Here is a 20,134-nt window from a genome sequence, read left to right as displayed (position 1 = left end):
TTGAAGCCTTAAAAATGAAATTGTAGGTTATCTTTGATGACATTTGTACATATTGCTGAAGGGATTGAGTTTAGGAACTTTTCTACAGCAATATTTTGAAACTGAAGTTCCAAAAATGCAATTTTAGATGATCTATGATGATGTTAGGGGTAGAAGGGTTCAAGGGCTTGCCGCCATTAGCTTTTTGCCAATCATAAACATTTTTATTACATCAATGGAATAAACCGTTGCACATTAGATTTTCATACGTACAATAGAAATCAGCTCAGATCAGAACAATCTAATTAAGGTAGCGCTAACAAACCAAAAAAGAAGGGAAGATTATGAGTGACTAGCATTGTTCCTCCACCCTGTCTTCACCTGAAAAAGAATTCTTACAGGTGGTAACAATAGTAATTAAAAAATAGGTACATTTGCTACCTGGTTTACTTTTCAATACATTATAAAATTTTAGCACAAACATTAACATAAATTCTCATCCTCTTAAGTCACTCAATGATGGTCTAAAATAACATTTTTTTTTCAACATACTTAAGATTTGAAAACAAGGTTCATACTCTTCCAGACAAAATGAATTTCAGGAGTTTTCAGGAGTCAGAAGCAAAAATTTTCAGGAGTAATAACACGAGCGGTTTTTACAAGAAAAATAGTTTCAGTAACACTTAATCTACTTTGCTGTCAAATTTTAAAAATTAAAAAAAAAAATTAAAAATGTATTTTTTTATTCATTAGCAATTTTTTTTTCACACTACTCAATCAAAAAAAAAAAAAAGAATTAAAAATAACAAAGTCCCAATAGATTCAGTATTAACTCCTTACAGAGTTTTTATTTTGGCACTTAATTTATCAATGTCTATTTCAACCTTTTTCAGTTCATCAAATTTTTCATTGGCTTTGCGCCTAAAAGCATTACTTTTACAGATACAGGAAAGGTCATTGTCCTTTTCTGCTTTTTCTGAGTATTCATCTGAAGACTTATTCAGTTCACAAATGTCAATTTCCAGACACTTCCTTTTAACACCACTATTAAACTTCCTCCATGAAACACGCATTTACCGCCCACCATATTATCAATACTAAATATACTACAAAAAACAGTATTTTGGCAATTATTTGGTAAATGTTATTTTTTCATTTTATCACACGTAAGCAAACGAATAAGTACTCAAATTCAGCTCAGAGTTCAAATGGCAGTTATTGTCAAACTAGTATCTGTTTTTACGCATCAGGTAAGTAGCAGGTATATAAATTCTTTCGCCAAGTGGCTAGAAGTTGGCAGTGTTAGTTGCTTGCTTATTGTGGGAGTAATTAGAGACATGGATATCAGCCCTGAAACATGTGCTAAAGTGATTGCACTTAGAGAACACACTTCTAAAACGTTAAAAGAAATAGCCAAAATCCTTTAACCTTCCCAAAAAACATTTCTTAGGTGGCACAGTTCTAATGCTATTTTACATGAATTAAAATTTAGACACAAAAAAAACATTTAAATCCTCATATATACTACAATAATGGATTCAGTGGTCGACTAATGCTTTGACCTCATCAACAATGAAACTCGCGCTATAGCATAATTACATGATATTTTTTTGCTAATGTTTTACATGCAGTGAAATGCTTTATTTTGACAAGACTGAACTGGATACGGTAACTTAACCATTTTATTGGTAAAACTGTAATTTTAGGGAAATGAAGAAATGAAAAAGTGGGTCAACAATTTAAGCTATCTACTGGAGTTTAGAGTTAAAATTTCAACTATCAAAATATCATTAAACAGGCCATTGCTTTTTTTCAAATGTGGAATCAATTTTCACCCCTCATACCTTGACATGTGATTTTCTAGTTCATACAATATTGTTGAAAATGACAAGTAAAATACAGTTGACTCTCTGTTTAATGACTTTCAAGGGACCAGAAAAATAGTCCTTAAGTAGAAATCATCCTTAAATAGAATGCTTTTAACAATATAGTGAGCCATCTGGGACCGTGAGAAGCCGTCATTAAATAGAGAAAGTCGTTAAATAGAGCGTCGTTAAACACAGAGCCAACTGTACTAGGACTTTAAACTTGTTTTTAATTCAGTATTTTAGGAAACGTTGGAAAGCTCCAACCAATAATATGGATTCACTTACTCTGCTTTATATAAGACATTTTTTCTTATTCTGCATAATATATTTTAAAAAATTACGTATAGGTTTTGTGAAAATTTTATTTTTAATATATGTGCAGGTTGCTAAAGCTGGATATCTTAGCTTTTACAATACTAATATCAAATGAACACGGTCAATCGCAAAGCAGAAAAATGTTACTCAAGTTTCAAGGATTTTCGAACGAGAGTGAACGAGGGACGATAGTTCCCCTAAGCTCTTGTATAAAAACAAAGTGTGACCGAGTTTCTTCACCCGAACACAACACAAGATGAATTTGGCTTGGAAAACTCTATTTCTTTACTTTCTTTTGTCAAATGAATTGGAATGTTGAAGCCACTCCATTTAAATATCAGAAAGATTGGTAAGTGATCTATCCTTCAGCACTTAATGAGGCATTTCTCAGAGTGCACAGTTAAAATGATAATTTAATTGAATAAAGTTCAGATATCAACAACATAAAAATATTTAAATTTAAATAACGTCAAAATTTAAAGTCAAATAATAGCATGGTAGGGTATCACACTCTACTTAAGGCAACAGAGTCCCCCCCCCCCCCTACACACACAGGGTTTGTATACATTTTAGTTTCAAAGAAAATTCATAATTTAACCTTAACTGCAGGCTATTAAATGACAGGCAGACAAGGACACTATATGTTCAAGTTAAATCTATATCTCTTTCATTACAATAATCAGATTAGAAATGCACCGTAGGTATTGGTTGGTATTTGGTAAAACTGCATAATTTAGCAGACAAATCGAACATTTCATTTGGCAGAATACTTTAATATTCGGCAACCGAATAGTAAACAAATTTTAATTTTCAACAAATCATGAACGAACATATTTTTTCACCCAATGAATGAAAGTTGTAGTATAGTACCATAGTACAACTAATATTACCACATTCAAAGTGAGTTTTATGTAAGAGAAAGCAATCAGATGTTATATTTAAATTTTATTGCTCTTCAATTTTCCCTAAATCTTATGACAGATTACTTCAACCTTACTATTACAAACTCGCTTGTAAACAAAACTATAAGTAGAGAAAAGAAAGCATCATATTGAGAGTTCATAAATATGTGAAGTTAATTTACTATTTTTAAAAATATACAGTTGGTTCTCTGTTTAACGACGCTCTATTTAACGACGGCTCTTCACGGTCCCAGATGCTCCACTATAATGTTAAAAGTATTCTATTTAAGGACGCTTTCTACTTAAGGACGATTTTTTGTGGTCCCTTGCAAGTCGTTAAACAGAGAGCCAACTGTATATATATGCATAAAGAAAAGCTAAAAATAATTTAATAATTTCACAAATTATTAAAAAGGTGTAACAGTTAAAGGAAACACTTGGATATTTAATTTTGCAGTATTTTAATTTTTGAAGTACTATAACATTTGAAATGTTAAGCATTCTTTTAAAACAACCTACAGTATAACCCCGATTTAATGATTGTCAACGGATTGGAAAAAGTTATCTTCAAATCAAGGAGCATAAACACTCAATGTAGTCAAATCCGGACCAATAAAATGCATCATTAAATTGAGGAAATCGTTAAATCGGGTATCATAATATTGAAGTTATACTGTAATTAAATTAATTGTTTTAATTAAATGTTAATGGCAAATTATGGTGCAACAATATTAGGGTATTAAGAACTCAATAGTGAACTTGGGGAGAATTGATAACGGAACTAAGCAAAGAGGGTTGCCGTTTGGTGCCAACATTTACCACTTTAATGAATTACTCATTGGATTGGTGATTGTTCTCAGGAACGTTTTGCTTATCTGATTGGCATTGTCTTCATCTCATCACCAATCAGACAATGGTTATCACCAAGTATCACACTGCTCCGTTTACTTCCACTATCAGTTCTAGCTAAATTCACTATACAAGATTCTTTGTTTATAACAGCAACTTATGATTATGAGTTATGAAATTATACAGCAGGAAATAAAGTTATCAATTTATGCAGAATTTCTGATTAACATCGACCAAAATAGTCATTTACTTTATTAGCTTTTGGAACGAATTATATCATTATTTATTTTAAATTAATAGTTATACTTTTAAGGTGGATAATTTTTGGACTTTAAACGGAACTGCATTTTAATTTCACATAAGACACACAATAAACTACTTTAAATTGTCATAAAATAAAAATACTAATGTTGGTTTTAAAAAATTAACCAAATATTGGTTATTGGCAAATTATGGTATTTGGTGCATCTCTAAATCTAAAAATTAAGTTCAAGTCGAAATGCAGAAAATAGTTGCTTCATGTTCCCTGGATTGGTGAGCGACAGTAACCAAGGGGCGGTAGCCCAAATTGTATATAAAAGTAAAGTGACCGATTTTCTTTACCCAAATACAAAACAGAATGTACTTGGCGTGGAGAATTCTATTAATTTACTTTCTTTTGTCAAATGAATTGGAATTCAAGAGCCAATCCATTTAAAGATAAGAAAGATATACAACAATGTAAATTTAATATACGAATAACTTATTTGAGTCATTTCGAAGGAAACAAAGATAAAATGATATTTTACATTCATTATAACTTAGAGAAAAGGTTAAAAAAAAGAAGGTAAATCATAGAACATTCAAGATAAAGAACTAAATTAAACCTAAATAATATACCAGAATCTCCAATATCATTGCACTATTCATTGACCTGTATTTAAAGTTCTGCATTATATGGTAAATACTGATAAAAACATTTTTCCAAAAACCAGGGGAAAAAAATTGACTCGCAGGTAGGAAGGGGGGGGGGAGACCAGAACCATGGGTCCAAGTTTGGTAATGTGTTCAAGACGGAAAATATAGTGAGCAACTAACTAATCAATTAGTTGGAAGTAACAGAGCAACCTAAAAAATTCAAAGGGGGAGAGTCAAAGTCATGCTCTTAAAAAAGCAAATTTGATAACAAAGCAAGAGCAAGGCGGAAAGTCGAGAGCTTGCGGGAGAGGCAAGGAAAGATGTTAATGCGGGGTTAGCAAACGGGATAATCATTAAAACTTTTTATTCAAATGCTTGTTTTTCTTGTTTCATTTTTTTTATTTATTGCAAAATAAAATACATTTCATATTTCATACTTCCCTTAAATTAAAAAACTGCAACTTTTTTTCTATGTGTCAATGACAAAATCTAATGTAGTTTTGTGACAAATATCTCTGTGTCATACACCTCCCTCTTTCCCCTTAAACATACATGGTACGATCCAAAAGTAATGAACCTCACGTTATACTGACGCATGCACAAGCTGCACCTCGCTCCACTAGAAAACGACGGTGGTGGAGGTTGTTGGCTTAACACTGCAACGAGCTCAGTTGCCTCCCAGCTTTTGAAGCAATATCATCAGCTTTAACAGTAAGCCCAATACGGTGGTGCACGGGATGGCGATATGGAAAGCTTGTCAGAGCAGCACAAAAAGATTAAATTTGGCTTCCGGTTTCCTTCCCAAATGTTCGTAATGTTTCAACAGGCGTTTGGGACTGAAAGTCTGTTCTTGCAAGTAGAAAAGTGGCACAAGGCCTTTTGCAAGGCCGGGAAGTAGTAACTGACGAACCTTAGTCTGGACAACCATCCTTGGGTGCCAAAACTAAGAATAGGTAACGAATGTGTGAATTCTTGAACACGGACTTGTGTTTGAGTCTTATCAAGTAGCAAAACTCCTGGACTTATCGGAGACAACGTTACAACGCATTGTTGCGGAGAAGTTGCACATGTGGAAAGTCTGTGCGAAACTTGTACCTGACCGAAAAAAGGTCCGAGTCAATGCTCCTGTGGTGCCCTAGCCTTTCTACAGTTCGAGCTTGTGGCCTCCCGACTTCTTCTTGTTGTTTCCACTATTAAAATCAGTGCTTTAAAGGAAACGTTTCGACTCCATCGAGGACATCCAAGCACATGTCAAGGCAGTCCTTGCGTATATCCCGGAACAGGACTTCAGAGATGCCTTTGAGTCATGGAAAAGCCGCCTACAGAAGTAAGATGTTGCAGGAGGTGCCTATTTTTAAAGCTATTAGTTGTACCAATCAGCTCAATAAATCTGAATTTTTTTAAAGAAAGTTCATTACTTTTGGATCGCACCATGTATCTTTGACGAGTTAATATACCCCGAGTTAATACCCGAGTTAATATTGCACGGGAATTCTAAAAAATTGGTACCCACACTTGAAAAAATTTATCATCCATTTGCATGGTAGTCTTTTCTATTTATTTATTTATTTATTTATTTTTTTTTTTTTTGCTTTTTGTACCTTTCACTTACATGTTTGAGCATTATCGAAAAAAAAACTATAGTAAGGGAAAAATTATTGATCTCAATTTCTCCAAACTTAATACATGAACTAAATTGTAAATCAGAAATTGTAATTGTGCAATTAAAAAAAGATTATGTGAAGTTCAAGCCCCAGGTTTCTTCCTTTTTTAAAATTAAAGAGGCACTTAATGGGTATTTCTATCTTACTTATTTGTTGCTTTTTGTACTTTTAGATTTTGGACAGACCAGTTTTAACAAATTAAAAACATGTTGATTAGCACCATTCCAACCTTGATACAGGCCTGTTTACAGATGCAAGCTGAAACACAAGTCCTTTTTTTCTACATTTGTCCATTAACCTTTTCCTAGTTGGGGAACCTTTTCCTAGTAGGTTCAAAAATTAGACCCTCTTTTTTCCCCCAGTTTTCCTTGCATTGAAGGGAGGGGGGGAGTGAATTAATTGAGCGAGTATATGACTTGGTTTTCAGCCTAATAACCTGTAGTTAACAAATCCTTCCTGCATATAGAATTACTTCTTCATTTATTTTAAAAGACATTTTATTATAATATTAATAATAGTATAATTTAAGAGACAAGCTTTTGCAACACTTAATAACACAAAATGCAGGAATAGTTATACAAAACAAATTTCTTTTACTTAAGAAAGCAAAAATATTTTTTACTTACAGCACCATCTAATTCGAGACCACGTTTAAGAGAGTCTATATCATCAAATTCAACATAGCAATACCCTAAAAAAATTGTTTTAATATTAAAATGATTATATGTTCACTTACATAAAGTGCATATCATGAACACTAGTATAGTACATTATTAATATCATTACAAAAATCAAAATCTTTGACAAACATTTAGGTCAGTCAAGAAATACATACAGGGATCAATGTAACTAATTCGCAAAAATTAGGACATATTTTGAAAAAACGTAGGACTAAAAAAAGGGAAAGATTTTAATGTAAACAGCAATTGTCAAACTAAGCATACACAAGAATTATAAAAAAAAATTGCGCAACTGATACACAATAAATTATATATCTTAAGATACCTTTGATTTTTTTTGTCCTCAGAATAAAATTAGTTGAAGCATGTTGTACCAAATAAAAACAATACTAATTGTAATAAAAATAATTTGGAGAAAAAACTTAATACCAATTTCACATTGGAAGTACAGTAGAAAATGTTTAACACGAAGCTTAAAGGAGCGAAGTAATTTTTTATGTTAAAAAAAAGCTTGCAATTTTTAAGTGATCAATTTGCTATATATTATTTTCATAGGGAGTAACGCAAAACAAAACAATACCTTTGAATTTGTCTGTTTCTTTATCTCTGACTAAACGAATACTTGAGACCTGGAAGATAAAATTACATCAGACTATATTTTTATTGTTAGGCAATTATTTTATTAATTTTTAATTTGCTACTTTATTAAGTTCCACATGGAAAAATATGAAGATTTTACTACTTCAATAAAGTTAAACAATGAAAATGTTTATAGCAAAGAAAATCTTTAAATAGCGCTCAAACTGAAATACGACTCTTAACCCTCCCAATTTTCTATAGTGACTAGTTCTTGGAAGCTTTAAAATTTTATCATAAAATTAAAGATCCATTATATCCTCAACGGTACTCTTTTTCTATTTTTACATGCTAACACATTTCATCCCATGTTAATTTAACATATAATGATATTGCTGATGGACTGGATAAGAAGGGATCAATGTCCTGCTGAACCCTTGTCATTCCGTGAAATTTTCTCCAGAAGTAGGGCACTTATTAACACCTCCTAAAAACAACTGTCATCATATCCTTTGTATTGGGCCTCTGGCCTTCGTAGAGATGTGAACTTTGGAGAGGACGGCAGGGAAAGACAGCTTTTTCTCCTTTGGCTTCTGGCCACCTTAAATCTCTCAGAATCTAACATGGCATTAAGACCTTCTTCAGATGTACCAGGTGCAATGAAAGCAAGCTCACTGCGGAGAACTTACTCTGTTGTGTTGCCTTGTCGCATGAGGGCATACTGAACATACCTGGTCTGGAATTGAAGAGATTGAGGGCAAATGGACTCATAGACCTGATCTGATTTAGTGCAAGTCTTAAGGTCGTTTGAAACTTTGTTTCCTTTTTTTTTTTAAACTTATTTAAAAATAGTTCCAGAAATTGCTACAAAATACTTTTTTTTTTGCATTGAAATACTCAATACTCTACTTTTTTTTAAACTTACTACTACTAGTTAAAAATGTTGCTAGTAAAGTACTATCGCTACTTGTAGCGCACTACTTCCAACCACTGATCTGTGCTAAAAGAATTACTTAACTATAATTAATAATCTATATCAATCAATTACAAATATTTATAGGAATTAGGGGTGTATAACCTGCGGCCTGCCGTGTAGTGATGTGTGACCCGCCAGTGTGTTTTGGTTTTTTCTATGAAAAATTTATTTAACTTTTTTTTTTAAGAAAAAATGTTCCAAGAGGAAAAGAAAAAAGAAAAGGACCTTTTCCAGCTGAGATTTTAAATTACACACACCAGATTAAAATGCTCCAAAATTTGTATGAAAGAAGATATCAGGACCATGAAGGGGGGAAAAAAGTAGACCTATCAATTTTAATTTTCGTGCGGCGTTGCACGGGCTACCTAAAAAATTAAAGAGATTTCTAGTTGATGTTTTTGTAGTGCTCTGACATCAGTTTCAAATGCATTAAGTTGATTATGTGAAACTAAAGCATCAAGACTTAACAAATACTATTAAGAATTAATTTAATACGAAGTCATCAGATTCCAATTAAGCTTCAGTTAAAATCATTGAAAGCAATTTTTTTTTCTTTTTATTCAACTCTGTTTTTAACTCTTTGTAGGTCTAAAGAGACCCAAATAATCTTAATTTAACGTTTTCTTTAAATTAAACAGAAAGGAAAGTTAGTATAATTCGAAATCACCCATGTGAAGGGAAAAGTTCAACAAAATAAGCCAACCTAGTCGCACATCTTAAATTTACCCAAATATGAGGCTGGTAATGATAAATTTACATTACAATAAACAAACATAACTAAAGAAATAACTTTCATATGCTGAAAAAAGTTAAAAACGCTGGCTGTAAAAATTAAAAAAGGGCAGATGATAAATTAAGGTTATGTCGGAATAGAGCAACCGATTAACCCGGTTGGTTGTTTTGATAACGTCAATCCCACTGAAACAATTGTTAAAATGTTATTCATTAACAGAAATGTAAAATGGCAACCGAAAGAAATAAAAATCATTGCTTAGGATAAGAGAAACAAAGCTCATTTACAATAAATTTGGAAAACGAAAAAAATGCTTTAAAGAGTAGTTTTAGGATTTATATATCAGCATAAAAGAGAAAGTAAACTAATTTAAAATAAAATTATGGATGGAAATGTTACTTTAAAATTTGGACAGCAGCCAAAAAATCCCTTTTAAAACAATTAGAATTTTATTATTTGCTCACTCATATGCAAAATGGCAACAGGAAAGAAATAAAAATTCCTGAATAACGTAATGTTAATTAACGTTTTAATTAATATCTCCGCTAATTGAAGTTGCACAATTACGAGATTGGTCTTAGCGTTTCCCTTGGAAAATTTCGAATTGATCGATATCTTGTTCGACTCTCGACTTGCAGAGATTCTCCAGAAGATCTATCTTCAGATGGACAGACAGACGGACGCGAACAGATTTTAATAGTACGGATAATTGAATTGATTTTTTCAGAAGTGGCATAAGTCCCACTAATGCAACTTTTCAGGAAGCAACAAAAAAAAAAAAAAAAAAAAGACTTAGACGAGCCACAAGTAGGTTCATTACCTCACCTTATAAATTACGCTTCATTTCGTCACTGTTTTTTTTTAAACTTGTACTTATGCCCTTTCTGCAATAAATATCCTGAAGGGGTAGTTTAGAGTGATGAAAATGTAAATCAAGTGAAACAGGTTTGTTTCAAACTGATTTAGTAAAATAAAAAATAATATAACAAAGTGACAAAAATAATTAGTCAAGTCCCGTATATTACAATTTCAATCAATAATAATATGGAGAATTAACAATCAACAATAAACCCAATCTGTTAGATAAAATTCAGACTAAGCCATCCAATGAATAATTTTTTACTTTATTGCCCTTCATTGAATTTTTAGTTGCATAATGTTGGTAATTTTTGGTATCATGATTACTTTTTTGTTAACTCATGTTTTTGTTTTTATTCTTATACTATCCAGCAAATGGATCTAGAATTTTGTGCTTGCACTATAGCATAGTTGTTAAGAAGTGGTATTAAAATGAGTTTGTGATATTTTTCAGTGAAGTTTGTTTGCGGGAATGTTATTACTTAACTTGTGCACAAGGATGTGACGATTTTTCTAAGTGTTGAATGCCTCTTTTTTCAATTTGCACATTTTTTCAGGTTTTGAACATGTTATTTGTATCAAAGTGAGTATGTATTCTTTTCTCCCAGGCAGATCACTCCACCTCAGTTTCTCAGTTGGTTTAGGCCAAGAAAATTGCTCCTTAAGGTATGATGGGTGAAAATTGCTTCTACATTTGAACGAAGCAATTGCCTGTTTGATGATATTTTTATAGTTGAAGCTTTAACCCTATAACTCCTGTGGATTAACTTTAAACTCCAGTAGAGTCCCCATTCCTCTCCCATTCCATGTCATGATAATTCCGTAATTTACTCGTCCATCTTATAATTTTGCTACGGAAAATGTTCTTAAAATTGAAATAGAAAAGAACAAAATCGAATTTTCGAAAAATCTCTGCAAGGTGCACCCCCCCCCCCCCCCATTCTACACACTAACTTTGTGCCAAATATCGTGAAAATCGGCCGAATGGTCTAGGCGCTATGCGCATCACAGACATATAGACAGAGGGACTTTGAGCATTATTATTAGTAATGATAACTGGAAGCAAAGTGGAGCAAAAAAAAAAACGGTTATTATTGCGGTAAAAATGCAAGTTATTTAACTTTTTCAAAACTGTTTTAGATATTTTTTAAATTATTTTAAATAAGATAGTTTTTTCGTTTGTACCATATGTTATAGTTCGTTGACATTCGTTTAGGCTGTACATTATCAGGGGCCAATCCAGGATTTTTTTCTTGCTACCTATTTTTGTGAAAGTATTGCATCATTCTATTTTTGTGAATATTCTTTTTTATCAGCATTGTTTTTGCGAACTTTTAGAGGCATCCTAATTTTTGTAAAAGAGAAGTAGAACAAGTGAAATTTTAGTTCAAAAAGTGTAAAATGTAATCTAGTATTATTTTTAACACGTTTTGATTTTCGGGTGGGGGGGGTGGGGGAGCTAAAAACCTAAGAAGTATCAAAAATATCATCGTAATTTCAGCTTAATGGGCTATGTAATGTGTACAATATTGGAAATTATGAGAAAAATGGTGCCCCAAAATATGTTAAAAGATTGTGATGATATTGCATAAATACACTTTGACGAGAAACAGCTAAAAATTAGTTAAAATACCACAAAAAGGTTGCTATTTAAGCGATTGTTCATATAAACCTGCTTAGAATTTTATTTTATGAGTAAATTTTGTTTTAAACAGAGAAACAAGTTTTAGATTTTAAAATGCAAATTTTTGTGAAATTTTCGATGTTTTCGTGAAGCTACTGATTTTATTATTTGATTTTTGTGAAAGTACCTATTTCAAAACAATATTTTTGTGAAGGTACCGAAAGACGGTAGCAAAATCAGCCTGTATTGGGCCCTGATTATGGTGATAAAAATTCTTTTCTCTGCACTAAACTACCATGTTAGCAAACAATTACTAATTCATTTTATTTCTTATGATAAAAGCAATACTGTGACATTATAAAACAAGGTTATAGTTGCCTAACTGACTAGTGGGACAATAAAAAAAAGCAAGACAAAGCATTGTAACTTGAGTACAACTAACTGGATGCGTTGTTAACTCTTATGCAATTTCCCCATCTTGAAGTGCATTTTATGAGCCTGCAGCGCCATTGTCCATAGTTATGTCACTTGTTTGTGAAAAGACACACACTATAGTTTGAAATGTAGGCATCAAGTTCTATACTAACCCTCAGTGCACCGAGATACAGGCCACTAAAAAGGACATTTACCATATTTTGATGTTTTTCTTTCACTTTGCTTCTAGTTATCATATTATAAAGTATGCGAGTTAGCATAATAAGTCTATTTGCTAGTTAATAACTCTTTTATGGTAAGTTTTTGATCTTACTAATTTTTTAAATAGTATCTGGAAGTCCCTGGAGGACTTCCCGGATATGCTGACTGAATTGAAAACTGAATAGTTCATTTTACAGTTTTGAAATACATTTTGTGTTTTTGAAGAAAAGAATTTGCCCATAATTGTGACACTTGTTTGTGAAAATACATACTCTAATTTGAAATGCAGGCATCCAGTTCTACGCTGACCCTCAGTGCACTGAGATAAAGGCTTTTGAAAACTGCACTTTTTAGCATTGTTCGATGCAAAAACTGCCATTTTTTGGCAATGCTGAGGGTGAGCCATGCAACTAATAAGGGTATTGAATAATTTATACACATTCTTACACAAATTACGCACAAAAAGAACCTGAATGCAAGGAACCAGAGGGCCTCAAACATGGCATTTCTTCATTCTTTTCGACAAAGTTTGGCGCCCCCTGAAAGGCTGCACTGAAGGTCAGCCACAAAATTTACGATATATTTCAATTTAGGTACTAAATGTCATATTGTCAACACAAGAATTGTTTTTGCTGATGCTTAATACACAGAAATAATCTCATTTTAAAAAACGCTGATTTGGGAAACCTCTACGTCGGGCTCCACTTCACGAATTTTTACAGGTCCCCAAAAAATTTTTTGGAGGAAAAGACAAAATACATGTCTTCTAAAATCTTTAAAAGAATCCACCTTAAAAATTTGAGCAAAATCAAAAATGGTGTATATCCAAACACTCCATTTCTGCCCGGTTCTTATAAAAACTGGCTCTTAAACGATATTTCTAAATTTTTTATGTTTCAAATTGTTGCAAATAAGCAACGTTTAAGGGGTCTTAGAGCTACAATTTCGAAAAATAGGCAGGGGAGCGGCACCGAACCTCTTCTTCCGTAACATTACCAAAGATCCTATAAAATGCGTTTTTAAGACTATAAATCCGAAAATTTTCCGGGGGAGAAGCCCCCGAACCCTCCTTCCTTCAGAGTAAATCTTGCACTTTCAATGAGTTTCATATAGCATATAGCCAATATTTAGATCTATTAACGGCTTCCTCTTAAGGGGTTAAGGACCTTTAACCTTCAAAATTTTTGACTTGTTGGAAAAAATATATGTTATGCATAATTTAATTCTGAACAATTTGAAACCATATTTATTACCATACACAAAAACATTTCAAGTTATTGTACAAATGCGTAACCTTTCCCCATAGAGATTTATGTTAGCAGCAGCTGTTTAAGCCTCATTTTCTCAGGTGCCGGTTTCTTGCTTTGCATGCATGATATGTCAAGAAGTTTCTTATATATTTCCGTAAAACTTTGAATGCATGTTTTTCTGGTTTATTTTTATGATTTGAACCTAAATTTATTTACTTTTTTTAAAATTATTATTAGTTTTTTTTTTTTTTTTGAAATTTTATAAGTTTTTTTTTTAAATATTAACTTTTATTTTTAGTTAAAATTTAGGTTCAGATCATAACAATAAGCCAGACAAACATTAATAAAAAGTTCGATATATGGAATAAGTCTATATATGGTTGTAGATCTTAGCCTTTACCTTAGCCTTACAGCTTTTCACCAAAAGCTGTAAGGCAAAAGCCTTCATTTTATGAGTTCAGCAGCGCCATAGCTTGCGAATGCTCACTGGTGTTCCAAACTAATTTTAGCTACCAATTTGAAGGTAATCTCAGTGTAATCCTCTATGAGAAGATATCTGCCTCCAGCTCAGTTACCATATGAGTTACCATTTGGTTTTAGAATAATATTTCAGTTTTATGATAATGTTGGTATTTTAATTTATATTTGAGGCAGTTAGAAGCAAAGGGATGTAAGTGGCAAAATTAAAAATTTGGAGATAACCAATACACATGGTAGGTGAACCTCTCCTCTGTCTTGGGACAAGAGATGGTACTAGTAGCTCTGGTAGTTGCTGCTATACAGCATGATTCAGAAAAATATTTCAATGAAAGCCTACCTAGGAACTAATCTTTAAACGTGTTTTAGTCAAAACTTGAAAATGCATCCCTTTGCTTCTCACTGCCTCATATATACTCGCATATAAGTCAACCCCCTACTTTTAGGGAAAAAATCGAAAACCCGCGTATAAGTTGAGTCCTTACTTTTGAGAAAAACGAGAGCGTTTTGCTGCTAATTTTGAACTGAAACGTTGTATAAAGGAGGAAAATGAAATGTAATGAACGTTTTTTGTTAAAAAAACATCCGATTTTTATTTTTCTGCACCAAAAGGGCTCACTTTTGTGATCGCGATTTTTGTAAAGGGTTAAATTTTGCTGTTACGATTTTTTTACTCGTTGCTTTTATTTTAATTTTATATCAATAACATTTTATGCTGTAGCCATATTATATTATTTTTAAAAAATAAGCAATAATTCGCAACTATCGGGAAAATTCGCAAATACGGCGATCCCCGCACTTTTCGTGTAGTCGTGTTGGAAATATTTAGATGTTATAGAGTTAATAGCCTACAGCTAAGCTGAAAATTAGGCAACTCATTTCCAACTGAATTTTGAGGGAGTGGTCTGCCCGAAGAAAATAAAACATGAATCACTTTTTAACATTGAAAACATTTATTTAACATGTATTATAAAATAGTTACATTACAATAGTTTAGTCCTCAAAAAATATTAAATTATGCTAGGTCAAAAAGATCTTACAATAAGTCCATGCAAATGTCAAAAGTTCTGTCGGCTTTCCACGGTGAATTCCACACAGGCAGAAGGACGGCATCGCAATTTCCCCATAATTGCACGCAGGTCAGTTCATACCTCAGGCGTCAAATTCACCATATCCAGGAAAATATTGAAGATGGACTCGCTCCTTTTCTTTAGCATTGAAGACCAAACAACCCACTTAAGTTGGACTAGAACTTTTCATTTTTATGAACATCATAATAGCACGCGCTTCCAAAAACTGGGGGCATCAATGACGAATCATTCGAAAAAATCCGACCTCCCCCCTGAGAGGCCAGTAGCAAAAACTTTATGAAGACATGGACGAACACATACACAAACAACACAAAACGAGAAGTCAAGTGAGAGAGAAAGCGATCGAGCTACGGCCGGTCCGAGTATTTATTGCCAGATCCGACCGTGCTCGTAACAATGTGACGTTACCTCATTTGCATCTTGCAAGAACAGCTCAACCCCGGAAAAACACAGCTTGCAGGTTGCACAATTCTTATCTAATTCGACATTCAGCACCCAACACCTCAACAGGTTATCTTATGTGATTGACATGTGCTTTGTCGGAAGTTTACCGACTTCTGCCGAATGGCGGCAACCAATCATAGCGTGCCATAAATTTTTCGAACACTTCCGATTCAAACTTAAACATTTGAGTGTCAGTGGCAGGTGGATGGGATTTCCCGTGCAAGGTTTTTCCCGGAATGGCAAAAGGTAAGTTACAATTTTTTTTTTTTTTTTAAACAATATTGGTGAAATCCTTCAAGAAACAAAAATAAAGGCATTTAGCCCAACAAGTCGGCAGTTTACTGTAATTATTTCTTTTTTAATATTCACAGTCCGACCATGTAAAATCATAGCAGAATGTTTAAGTATTTACTTCTTAAGCACCAACTTAAAAAGGATGAACTAAAATCTAGGAAAATTTCTGGAAATTCGGCCTTGCGTATATGTCGACATACTAACTTTAAACATAATTTTTTGTAATAAATTTCTCGACTTATACATGACTACATATAGTATCAACTATTCCAGACTGATGAGTTCATAACAAGGACAAAACTACCGTCTCTTGGTGTCGTGATAGACATTAATACAATAATGCTTGTAGTTAAACGGGTTAAAACCACCAACTGTTCTGCCTGAAACACTTTAAGTTACACTATTTAAGTCATAATGTTTGAATTCCTGAATTGCAGCAGAAAAATATGGCCTCTGTCAGTACTATCATGGATTAATTATTGCTATGACTAAGCAAAGAACAATATTTATCTTCTGATGCCAAGATTGAAATAATCAAGTCTCCCAACATCAAAAAGCTCTTAATGACCAAGTTAGATGTTTATTGTAATGAAAATTATTAAAAATATTGCAAATTTTACTAAAAATGAAGAATTTTATGCATTGTTATAATTAAAATGGAAAGAGAACAATGCAAAAATGTATTTTTCAAACTCAGTTTTGAAAACCAGTATGCTAAAAGAATAATCCCCCCCCCCCCCAAAAAAAGGTTTAAAAATTATTTCAATGTGGAAAATAAAACATTCATTATCTTATCCTTAACTTTGGGGAAGAAATGCTTAATTACCCCATCAAAAATAATGGAAGAGGAAGGAATGAGACCATGTCTGTTAAGATTTTTTCAGAAAACAGGTAATTTGTTTTTTTTTTTATTTTAACAAGCATGTTTTTATCATTATTATTGAGTGTTAATACACAGCTGTCATAAACTTTACTTACATACTATAAAAATTGAAAACCCAGGTCAAAAAAAGGATAAATCAGTTATCATTTATAAAACAGTCCGATTTAATCAGTGAAAACCAAATAAATTAAAATAACTTTTAATTTGCAGAAATTCTCCTATTACAAACATTTTTTTATTTATCTATTGCAAAAAAAGTCATATCATTTGTACATCTTCTAAGCACAGCTTAAAATACTTGAAGGCTCAATCAAGTATGGCTAATTAATAACAGTTGTGAATATCTTCATACATTTTAAACAGCTAAAATATCATCAAAAAAACTTACATTCATTCCTTGAAATATGTCTTCTATATCACCTTGAACAACACCATTTGGAAGATTGCCTACATATAATGTGTATGGTGGTTCTGTTGGTAACGGGCGAGTTTGTCCATCGTGCCTAAAAGTAAGGTTAAAATAATTGCTTGTCAAAAAAAGATTTTTTTTTCTAAGTTTAATAAAATACTTTTAATGAACAAAAAATTATATCAGGAATGAATAGGAACACACAACCTTCAAAGTACTGGGAAAAAAATGATCACAGAAATTTAAAAAGTGAAACCTTGATAACTGGATATCCCAAGGAAACACCTAAGTATGCTGAGTTAAAGGGTTGTCAACTTGTTTCATAATTTTAAGTTTTAACAGTGTTTCATGCATCACTTATTTACTACTACTTAATAATTAAGAAATGCAAACCAATTTTTTATTTTAAAAAAAAGTTAAAATTTAAATAAAAAAGTAAATAGTATCAACTTGGACTAGGGGCTGGGCAATTTATCTCGATAATAATGGGGTTATTATCCAACACCGATTTAGAATTTCTCTCTAAACTGATACATCAATACCACATAGGCTACAAATCCCAAACACCTATGCATAGGCTACAAATCCAAACACCTATGCACAGACACCAGTGTACGATTGCTACTGTTTTAATCTAACTTTTGACACCAATATTAAATTTGCAGTGTGTCAAGGAATCTGGTTAGTAAGGTCATTGAGAGTTAGTTATAGGAAATGTTGAGATAGACGTTTCCTATAACTAACTATAACCTTAAGATAGTTTTTTATAGAAAAGTTAGTTATAAAGATTGGTAGTCATGAAGAGTTAGGGAACTAATGTCATATTCCCCACCCGTGGCGAATTTTTCCTGTTGGTGCCAAAAAAGCGTAGCCAAGAAAACAATGTATGACAACATATGTCATACATTGTTCTTAGCGATGCTTTTTTAGCGCCAACAGGAAAAATTCAGATAAAAAAACATGATCTAAGCACTTCAGAAGGCAATATATATAAAAACATAAAACCACAGCGAAAAACATTGCAAATATTTACTTTAAAAAATACCAGAAATTAGAAAGTTTTTGTACACAAAGAAAAATTACTAGTAGTAGGTACTTAAAATGCTTAAATTAACAAATTACTATCACAGCTCACCAAAGAAATATATACCAATAGAAATAAAAGCTATTTTCCAACATGCATTTTGTCGAACAAAAACAATTCTCATACTCTACTAAAAAGAGCACAGAGATTCAATGTGCGATGTTTAAAGCAAAAAACATCCCCAAAATATAACTATTTCAGCTAAAAAAATGCTTAGTTATTCAAATTTTGATGTATGAAAAGTAAAAATGTCTCGACAGAACATCCCAAATATAAACAATACAAAAATACCATACATTAATTTGTTATTCAAAAATGCTTTCAAAATACCTACTAAAAATTATCTACTATATTTTACATAAGATAACACCTTCATATTTTTATAAATTCGTAGAGCCAACTTATTTTTAGAAATTCAGTACCTAAAGGAGGCATTACAGAATATACTGGAATAGTTCTTGGCATCGATAAGAATTAACTTTTAGAATAAAATAACTGTACCTTTTTGTAAAATAAATTTACATGCAATAAATATAAAGTTAAAAACTACAAGAAATCCTCAAGATTTTGTAAAAACAAAGAATTTCGGAAGTGAGAGTTTTTTTTTAATTCTAAAATAAAAACTTACGTTTTTGTTCTTTAAATCCTCACACTCAGTCTGAAACACAACATGTGAAACAATGCACCTTACCGAGACACACCTCAGTTTGGATTTTACTCTTAATTAACGGTCAAGTTTTAAGAAACTGGCATTTTCTAATATTTATTCATCAAAACACAACTACTGAATCTAAACCAACACAAAATAAGTTTTCCTATAAGGTACAGGGATGAAAACAGCCCAAAGTCAAAAAAAGAGGAAAAATTGCGCGGCTTACAATTTGGACTTTTTTTTTAAATATTACGTAAAATTATACATATATATTGATAACATGCTGTCTTTTAAATATTAATAAAAAAATTTGTTTTATTCATCAGCCCACAAATTGGGTGAAATTAAAACTATAATGTGACGTCAAATGCTATAAAATTTCCATATAATTATACACTCAATACAACATGATTTAAAAATGACAATATCAGTGTTGCCAACCTTGGAGTAACTATTTGAGGAGCACTTGTGGTGGTTTTGAGATGCATTTTGAAGTTTTGTCGAGCAGCTGGGTATATTGTATACAAATCAGTAAAAAAAAAACGAAAAATTGAATTTTGACATCTTGAATTCAAATTATGTTTTTTGCAATCACGAGTTTGTGTATGAAGGCGTGTGTGTTTGTGTCTGTGTGCAGGCAGGAGTGATGAGTGTGTGTGCATGCATATGTGTATGAAGGCGTGAGTGTTTGTATCTAGACCCTACCCCAGGATTGGGCGGGAGGGCGCCGCGCCCAACTTGCCCTTTGATTCTTAGAACGCGCCCAACTTGCCGTTTTATCGGTAAAACGGCGCCCTAATTGCCTTTTTGTTCATGAACTGGCATCCTTTGGATTTAAGATTTTTACTAGAAAAAGGAAGGAGCCAGTGTCCCTTTCCATTGTTTTCCCACAATGACTTTCTTCTACCTGAAAACAGCGGACATCCGCCCCTCCCCCTCGCCTCTCAACTAGGATTGCCATTGAGCTAAGCATGCCTTCCATTATCAGTTACC

General features: G+C 32.4%; 1 protein-coding gene across 1 annotated transcript in view; it reads right to left on the bottom strand.

Moving 5' to 3' along the window:
* LOC129231301 (eukaryotic translation initiation factor 4H-like) overlaps positions 1-20,134 on the bottom strand; it is a 58,096-nt gene that overhangs the window by 25,570 nt on the left and 12,392 nt on the right. The window contains exons 2-4 of the mRNA XM_054865588.1: positions 17,385-17,499; positions 7,735-7,783; positions 7,101-7,165 (exon numbers count right to left, since the gene is read on the bottom strand). Of these exons, the coding sequence (XP_054721563.1) occupies positions 7,101-7,165; positions 7,735-7,783; positions 17,385-17,499 (229 nt within the window). The remainder of the gene's footprint in view (positions 1-7,100; positions 7,166-7,734; positions 7,784-17,384; positions 17,500-20,134) is intronic.

This window comes from Uloborus diversus, chromosome 10, assembly GCF_026930045.1.
Source record: "Uloborus diversus isolate 005 chromosome 10, Udiv.v.3.1, whole genome shotgun sequence".
NCBI classification, from domain to species: Eukaryota; Metazoa; Arthropoda; class Arachnida; order Araneae; family Uloboridae; genus Uloborus; species Uloborus diversus.
This window is presented reverse-complemented; position numbering and strand designations above follow the sequence as displayed.